We start from the raw sequence: 8,697 nt of genomic DNA, 5'->3' as shown, positions 1-8,697 counted from the left end.
GCCCCGAGTGCCCGTGAGCCTCCTGGGCCGGGCCGCGGTGCGGGTCCGCCGGTAACGTCCCGCCCCGAAACCTGAGGCGAAACCCGGGCCCTTTCGGCATTTCGTCGTGCAAATGAACCTACCGCGATTCCGGGTCGGGGCGGCCGGGTAAATCACGGGCCTGCGCTTCCTTGCAGGTGCGTGGCGGGAAAGATGCCCAGGGTGACGCTGAACGGCGTCACGGTGGAGTTCCCCTTCCAGCCCTACGCGTGCCAGGAGGCCTACATGGCCAAGGTGCTGGAGTGCCTGCAGCGGGTGTGCAGCGGGTGAGTGCCGCCTCCTCCGGGGCCGCCCCGGCCATCGCCCGCTGCGGTTCCTTCCTCGCTGTGAAACACGGCTTCTCTGAGGGGAGGTTGTCGCAATTCAGGCTTTGCTTTTTGTTGGCCGGGTCCCGCCTTTTCCAAATCTTCTCTGAGCTTCTTTTACTTGTTGTTTTGTTTTTTGTTTTTTTTATTTTACTATACAGTTATTAAAAACCCAGAAGCGTAAAGACGTAGCTGGGATCTTTCTGCCTCACTTGGGAAAAGGAAGAAAAGCTGAACGAGTAGGCCATGGAGTCACAGAATCGTTTGGGTTGGCAAAGCCCTTTAAGCTCCCCCAGCCCAACCATTCCCCTACCCCTGCCATCCCACCCCCAAACCCCGTCCCTCAGCACCGCCTCTGCCCGGCTGTTAAATCCCCTCAGGGATGGGGACTCGACCCCTTCCCTGGGCAGCCCCTTCCAGTGCTTAACAACCCTTGCGGGGAAGACATTTTTCCTGATGTCCAACCTGAACCTGCCCTGGCACAACTTGAGGCCATTTTCTCTCATCCTATCCCCTGTAACTGGGAGCAGAGCCCAACTCCCCCCTGCTGGCTCCCCCCTCCTGGCAGGCAGTTGTAGGGAGCCATCAGGTCTCCCCTCAGCCTCCTTTCCCACATGTTTGTGCAGTCTGTCCTTAGATATCTGGGGTTCGATTTTGTATCGTTAGTCCTTGAGACTATTAGTGTAATTTTTCATTTTATCTACTATAGGATAACCTTGCTGAGTGAATGTCAAATAAGAAAATGTTTTTTGCAATAGTTATCTTTGTTCTGAAGTTGGTTAACATGGTCCCTGTTCTTCTGAGAGACCAAACAAGCTTATTGTGGAAGCTTTGGCTTTCCATGTGGCTCAGCGTTCTTCCACGTCACAGGCAGTGCCTTAGTTCCTGCTTGGTACCTCCTCATTTTAGAGGAAAAATGTTGTAAACCTCTTATATATGGAAATTCTTTCAGTAGAATTGAACACGAATTGTCATGGCAGCGCAAGCTCAGCTGCTAGTTTTTCTACAACTTGTAGTATTTTTATGCACTTTAAAATTGTAACACCCTGTAGGACTAAGTGCTTGGAAAATTTTCCGCCTAAACTGTGATGTGGGATATAGTCTTAATTTTAAAGGAAACTGGCAGTCTGTAATCTGAGAGTCACTTTTATGGTTTGGGTTTTTTTTTTTCCCAATAACATCTACTATTTTAATGTATTTTATGCTGAAACATGATGTATTCTAGTGGCTCTAAGAGTGGAGAATGGGGATTTCCTCTGCTAAATAAATGATAACATCTGGCTCTTGGTTTTAGATTGAGTCTTACCGAGTTGCTTAGAGGGTCCTACAGGTCGTGCATTTGTAACAACCTGTGTGGGGTATGTCTTGTCTTTCTGTCGTATGGCAGAGTTTACCAGGTAGGGATTGCTTTTTTCAGAGGAAATGCAGTACTGCATAGAGATCTGCTCTAGTTGAATCTCCAAATTGCTCATTTTTTTCCCTTTTTATTTTATTTCTTTTCAATACAGAAGGTAAATGGCATTTTGGAGAGCCCTACAGGCACAGGAAAGACCCTCTGCCTGCTGTGTTCCACGCTGGCTTGGCGGGAACACTTCAAAGATACAATCTCAGCCCGCAAAATTGCACAGCGTATGAATGGAGTGGAACTGTTCCCCGAAAGACCCATGTCGTCCTGGGGCAATGCTGCCACAGACGCTGATATCCCCGGTCAGTGCTGCGATGTTTCTGGTCCATAGGGGCGGTACGGGAATGTAAATGAGCTCGTGCTTTTATCTATCTTTTGTAAGAAGTATGTAGTTATAAAAGTCACGGAGCCACTGTTGAGCAGTTGAGGCACAGTTTCACACCTTTTTATAGATTTTGAAGGTGTCTTACATATTTTTGTATTTTCTTAGCATGTTAGAAACTCATGTAGCTCATTTTGTGAATAGTTAGATGACAAAATTTCTTTCTGTCTCTACAAGGCAAACTGTTACCATAGTACCAGCTGGGAAGGGAGGCTAATAATATCTCTAGTTCTTCTTTCCATGTTAATAATGGTTTTCTGCTTTTTTTTTTTTCCTCTCTTTGGCAGCTTATTACACTGACGTTCCCAAAATAATTTATGCCTCCAGAACTCACTCGCAACTTACACAGGTCATTAATGAGTTAAAGAACACAGTCTACAGGTAAATATTTAGGTTAATATTCCTATTCAAAAGGTGAAGAAACCCATCTGGTTTAGTTATTGTTTGAATTTTTGTGGATGAATGTGTGAAAAGCTGGTATCCACTGAAATGTGGTTCTGAATGTGTATGTGTAGAACCTGGATTTCTTTGTTGGTTTTCCTGGTTTTCTTTCATACTTCACAGCTTCTCTTACCTCCTTCAATCATAGAATTTCCTGAATTTGGTCTGGTTTTGTTTCTTTACTTCACACATTTACTTCTAAAATTCCTTTTTTTTTCCCCCTTTTTTTTCCTTTGGCAGGAGGAGGGAGGGGGGGCATTTCTTTGTCAGTGGGAAGCCATTGTAAAGTTGAATTCTTTAGGCTGATGTAAATCTGTGAAGAACTTTGTGGTTTTGCTATCCCAATGTCTGTCACAGTTTTCAGCTGTTGACCTGCCAGCATGTGGACTGAGCTCTTTGGACAGGCAGTAACCATTTGTTTATGTGTTTCTTGTGAAGATACAGCCTTGTAATAACCAAAAAAAGTATTGTGGATGTTTGTAGCGCTTTAGCTCTTGTCATAACCTTGCTCTAAAACTCACAGCCAGCTCTGGAATAGCTTGTAATAGATGACAGACCCCAGCTTATTCAGCTGAGCTGTCGTAACAGAGCCCAGATTTTATAGTGGATGATGTAAGCTGCTACTCTTTACCTCCTGCTGTAGACTGCTGCTTATTACCACCCGCTGCTACCAGGAGAGATGCAGTGTCATAAAGTCAAATAACATATATAGCTGTTACAGACAGACAAACTTACCATTCCTGATTCTGACCCTTATTTTGGGCTCATCTGTTTCTCCTGAACCTTTTGCTTTTGATCTGTTATACCCAACTCAGGCACGTAGAACTGTGTTCTTCTTCCTTGCCTTATTTTTACCATCGTTTTTGTGCATTCTGTTTGAACAGGCCAAAGATATGTGTGCTGGGTTCCAGAGAGCAGCTTTGCATCAACCCTGAAGTGAAGCGACAGGAGAGCAACCACATGCAAGTGAGAACAGAACCTTGGAAGCATGCACAGTGGGAACATGGAGGTGTTTTGTTTTGGTGTATGGGGTGTAATTCTTAACTCTGGCATTGTTTACCTACTTTAATTCTGAGTCTCTGGTAGAATTTTCCATCCAGAGAAGGATGTCACTGTGCAGAACGTGAGAGTGAATAGTTTGCGGTTTGCTTTCTGATCTGCCACTTAAGTGTTTTTCAGGAGCAACAGTAAGTTCAAAATAGTGCTCCAGTGATTGACTTACCTGTTATTTTTAAAAGTAATATCAAAAATTACTGTTTTGAAAAGTATTAGTGGCAAAATAGAACAAAATTTCCTCTGAGCATCTGAATGTTCTGTGCTGCGTAAAAGAGAGGCAAGCTTCTAAGCTGGACAGAGGGACACATGATTTGAAAACTGAAGAACTGCAATTAGCATTTATTTGTTAGCTGGTGTTAGAGAAAGCTAATAACTCTTCACCGCTTAACGTGCTTTTCAGTGCTTGACAAGCTGTGCTACTCGTGGCTAAAATATACTGTCCTTTACAGATCTACATGTGCCGAATGAAAGTGATGGCTCGTGCCTGTCATTTCTATAACAATGTGGAAGGTGAGTTTGGCTGTGGAAGGAGAGCCCTGTTTTCTGGAGAGGCAGAGATTTGCTAGGCAGGTAGAGAAGCTTGGAAGAGTTGGCAGATTCTGCCTGTGCACGTATCCGTTTTTTGCTCTGTGTTAATGTCTTTCAAGAGTCAAATGTTAGGAAGCGGGTGAGCGTGATGATCAGGGTGACAACAAATCTTTGTGTCACATCTTTACCTAAGCATGTGGCTGTAATGTAATTTTTCACAGAAAAGAGTACAGAGAAAGAACTGATTGACTCCATCATGGATATCGAAGACTTGGTTAAAAATGGAAACAAGCACAGGTAAATGATCCCTCTGACCTTCCTCCCCCTTACTTGTGAAAATAATGAAAATTATTTCTCTGTTCATTTTTATTAATACCTTGGTATGAACTTGACATACACTAAGGTAGCAGAATAATGGTGAGAACAAAGCGGGGTGGCTAAATATGTTGCAGAGACTGCTTCCAACCAAATCAGGTGTGCACTAAAGCCTTAACTTCTGTTACTGCAGTTCTTGTCATACAAGAATTTACTTCAGTCCTTACACAAGTAAGGGCAAGAATCAGATCAGAGTCAGGCTCACCAATGTTTTATTTCTGGCTTGAGCAGAGGCTGCCAACGTCATCTGACGTGACAAATGTTATTGCAGTTTTGTTTCAGATCTAAGAGGATGAGGTGACAGATTTGTTGAGCTAAAATAGCCTCGTGCAGCATTTGCTTCTAGCCTAAAGGGGTGAAATGCTAATGCAGTAACGAATGCCACTCTTTCTCCTTTAATTTCTTTTTACTTTGGTTTGTTGAGCTGCACAGCTAGGTATTACTTTCTACTCTTCTTTTTACTTGTGTGGTGTGAATAGAGCTAACCATCTGCCCTAAAATTAAACATGCCACTTCCAACTCCTTAAGAAGTTGTTTGCAAACACTTGAGAGTATGAAACATAGTAGATGAGTGCACTCTTAATATTTCTGCAGGTATTACTTTATAGCTTGTACTACTTTTTTTTTTTTTTTTTTTTTTTAAACAGAGCTTGTCCTTATTATCTCTCTCGAAGCCTGAAGCAGCAAGCAGATATTATTTTTATGCCTTACAACTATTTACTAGACTCAAAGGTAACATATATCTTTGCTTTTATATGCAGTTATTCTTTTCTTTATCTTGTATTGGCTTTCGGTGGATAAGCTGGGAAGAACTGACGCATCGCAAGTGAATGCATTTTGTAGTATACTTCAAAACTAATCAAAACCCAGTTCAAATTCAGAACCACGGAGGATGCCATTTTGTGTTTTTCTCTGTGAAGTTCTTTCCCACAGCTAAGAAATATTTTCTTTGGTTTTTGTTTGATTTGAGGCCTTGTTATTTTAATAGAATTAGCTTTGCAGGATGTGATGCCCTTGTTTGGTGATATTCACCTCCTGAATACAAATCTTCAGGCGCATACTGTGCAGTAGTTTTGCGTGCATTCTGAGACATTGTTGTTTCTGCAGCCAGCTACGTGATTTCTAGAATAAGGGAACTTTTTCACTAGAGATCAGACGTCTTTCCTGGAAATAATTGCCAGCTTTCTGGATAGGAAATGAAACCTTTGAAAACTCTGTTGAGGAAACAAATCTGCTGACATCTCCATGCTACTTAGAGTAATTAATGAACTCTAGTAAAAGCCAAATTATGTTCCACTGCTACAAAAGGCAAAAAGACCAAATGTTTAGTAAACTAAAAAATAAAATAAAATAAATAAATGTCTGACCACCTGAAGCAAAGAAGCATTGTGAACTGAAGTTACGTCATCTGGTACTGTTAGGGTGGTTTTCAGAGCATCTGCGTCTTCATTTCCAGAGAAACCGATTCTGTGGTTTATATATTAGGTAGCCACAGTGGTTACTTGCTGTTTTCTCAGGAGAAAAAAAAAAAAAAAGTACGTGAAAACCCAAACGTGTCTCATGAGCCAATTTCTCTACGTTTCTCTGTGGCCTTTTTGTCCATTCCCTTGTTCTCTTCTTTGTCTTTAGAGCCGGAGAGCACACAACTTAGACCTGAAGGGGACCGTGGTAATACTTGATGAAGCTCACAACGTGGTAAGTTGTTTCTGGTCTGTTGCTGTTTTTCAAACTTCATCCAAAGAGAAAAACGGCCCCGCGCTCCGGGTCTGTAAAATCTGTGCTCAGCTATTTCAGTTGTTAATGTCACTGTCACAAATATTTCTTGTTTCTGTGGCAGTTAAAGCATTGCCGTTTAATTAATGGTCCGTTGACGCCTCTCTGATTTCCTACAAGGTGATAGTTTCTTTCTGAAGGGTGGAACTCCAAACTTATGAGGGCACTCATTTTCTTGTTTGAAAAGTTCTTTTCCAGGGTGTAAGAAATCATGAAAGATCCATTCTTGAAGCTCAGGTGCATCAGCTGTCCCAGTGCAGTAGATGGCAAATGTGACTTCTGTAATATTTGCAAGTCTTCACTCGCAGAGAAAAAAGAAAAACAAAAAGCATTGCATTACGAGATCTTCCTCTTAGTTGGCTTGAAACTGCAGCCCTTTGCCTAAATAATGAAATGCAAAGGAACATTTAAAATAGGCCTTTTTTCAGCCACGTGAACAACCTCCCAGTGGGATTTCTGCTAAACCCAGCTGCAAAGTTGATTTTCTGATTGTGTGTTCTTTCAGTAATCAGGCCACTGGAGGGTGTGCTACGTTTGACGAGAGATAGTTGGGAGTTGCGTCCAGTATGTGCTCCTTTCATCAGACATCTTTTTTTCTGTTGAAAAATGGGGGGAAATCCAATCATAGTTGTTTGGATTTAGGGGTTTTTTTTTTCCCCTTTGTAGCGTTTAAAAGATATTAATTGATGCCTGCCTGCAGAAACTAACCAGAACAGCCATTCTAGAACTGCTTGTTTTGCAGTAGTTCTCCCCATGGGTCTGTTCTGGGTTAATATGTGGAAACCTAGTGGTTACTCTAAAATAAAACTTGCTTCTTTCTGATTTGATTGTTTACACATGCAGCTCGTTCAACTTTTTTTTTCTTTTTAACTTATTTCTTCATAGCTCTTACAGTCAAATTTTTCTATAGCTTAGTCCTCACTATTTCTTGTCATTGTCAGGGAAGATGATTTTTTTTTGTGAATGAAAAATTTGTGACAGAACAATACGTGACTTATTTTTCAAGGTCATAGAGAGTTTTGTCAAACGTATCAGTTTGGTGGGTGTTCAAACCATTACTTTTTTTTAAAAAAAAATAGAAAGTTAGTATGTTTCCTTCCTTCTCTAGTAACAATATTTGTTCTGGCATACTTTTTGGCCCAAATTTTACCTATGAATAATATGCATTTTACCGCCTTTTTTTTTTTTTTTTTTTCCCATGGCCCCCCCTTCTCTTTTTTCTCCATGCCCCCATCTCTGAATGCAAGATCATGAGGGGCAAGGACCATGTCTTCATTTGAGCAAATATAGGGATACGAGTCTTTTGTAAGTGTATGAGGGGGTACCTGGAAGTAGCTCTTTCAAAGGACAAAACAATTACCTAATTAAAAAAATGTGATACTTGGACAATTTGTCATCAGACAGTAAGCTATTTGGCAACTGTGTGGGAGACACAAAAGGATGTCAAGAAAAATCTATTAGCAGCAACACTAAGAATGCAGAGGGGGAGACATATTAAAAACAAAAGGGATCTTAATGATGATAGTGATTTGGTACTAGATGGGAGTGGTAGAATGTTGATAATGAGGAAGAGGCAAAATCTGTTCTACATTTGTTGTGGTTTAACCTGGCAAGCAGCTGAACACCACCCAGCTGCTTGCTCACTCCCCACCCTGGGCTCAGTGGGATGGGAGAGAAAATCACAGGGGGAGAAAGGTAAAACCTCTGGGTTGAGATAAAGACAGTTTAATCAAACAGCCGAGGAAAAAACAAATAATGGTAAGAGAATATACAGGATCTACAAAACAAGTGATGCACGATGCAATTGCTCACCAGCCGTCAACTGATGCCCATCCTATCCCTGAGCAACGATTGCTGTCCCGTGGCCAACTCCCCCCAGTTTCTATACTGGGCATGACATCATATGGTATGGAATCCCCCTTTGGGCAGTTGGGGTCAGCTGTCCTGGCTGTGCCCCCTCCCAACTTCTTGTGCTCCTGCCAGAGCAGGGGAAGCTAAAAAGTCCTTGACTGGGGTAAGCCCTGCTTGGCAACAACTGAACCATCAGTGTGGTATCAACACTCTTATGTTAAATCCAAACACAGCACTGTGCTAGCTACTAGAAAGAAAATTAACTCTATCCCAGCCAAACCCAGGACAACATTTCAGAAAAAAGGATGCCTAGTAATAGTCAAAGTCCTCAGGTGTTTATAAAATGTCCTCTGGCCTGAGCTGGAGATCAGAAATGAAATCAAGCCTGGTTATCTGGACTTTATTGTCTATGAAACTGGCTGAGTGAATAGCATTGTGCAGTCCAAATAATGCTTCCATTCCTTCATATTTTAGGAGAAGTTGTGTGAGGAGTCGTCATCTTTTGACTTGACACCCTATGATTTGGCTTCGGCGATGGACGC

At 42.0% G+C, this 8,697-nt stretch overlaps 1 protein-coding gene across 1 annotated transcript in view; it reads left to right on the top strand.

Annotated features, from left to right (window-relative positions):
* Positions 1-100: 100 nt before the first annotated feature.
* The window catches only part of RTEL1 (regulator of telomere elongation helicase 1), a 51,249-nt gene continuing 42,652 nt past the window's right edge, over positions 101-8,697 (top strand). The window contains exons 1-9 of the mRNA XM_035890360.1: positions 101-294; positions 1,853-2,051; positions 2,419-2,512; positions 3,457-3,538; positions 4,078-4,138; positions 4,378-4,453; positions 5,179-5,263; positions 6,161-6,226; positions 8,630-8,697. The exon at positions 8,630-8,697 is cut by the window's right edge and continues 83 nt beyond it. Coding sequence (XP_035746253.1) covers positions 193-294; positions 1,853-2,051; positions 2,419-2,512; positions 3,457-3,538; positions 4,078-4,138; positions 4,378-4,453; positions 5,179-5,263; positions 6,161-6,226; positions 8,630-8,697 — 833 coding nt within the window. The 5' untranslated portion in view covers positions 101-192. The remainder of the gene's footprint in view (positions 295-1,852; positions 2,052-2,418; positions 2,513-3,456; positions 3,539-4,077; positions 4,139-4,377; positions 4,454-5,178; positions 5,264-6,160; positions 6,227-8,629) is intronic.

Source organism: Egretta garzetta, unplaced genomic scaffold, assembly GCF_000687185.1.
Source record: "Egretta garzetta isolate BGI_Z169 unplaced genomic scaffold, ASM68718v1 scaffold223, whole genome shotgun sequence".
Lineage (NCBI taxonomy): Eukaryota > Metazoa > Chordata > Aves > Pelecaniformes > Ardeidae > Egretta > Egretta garzetta.
Note: the sequence above shows the minus strand (reverse complement) of the source record. Positions and strands in the feature narration are given on the sequence as shown.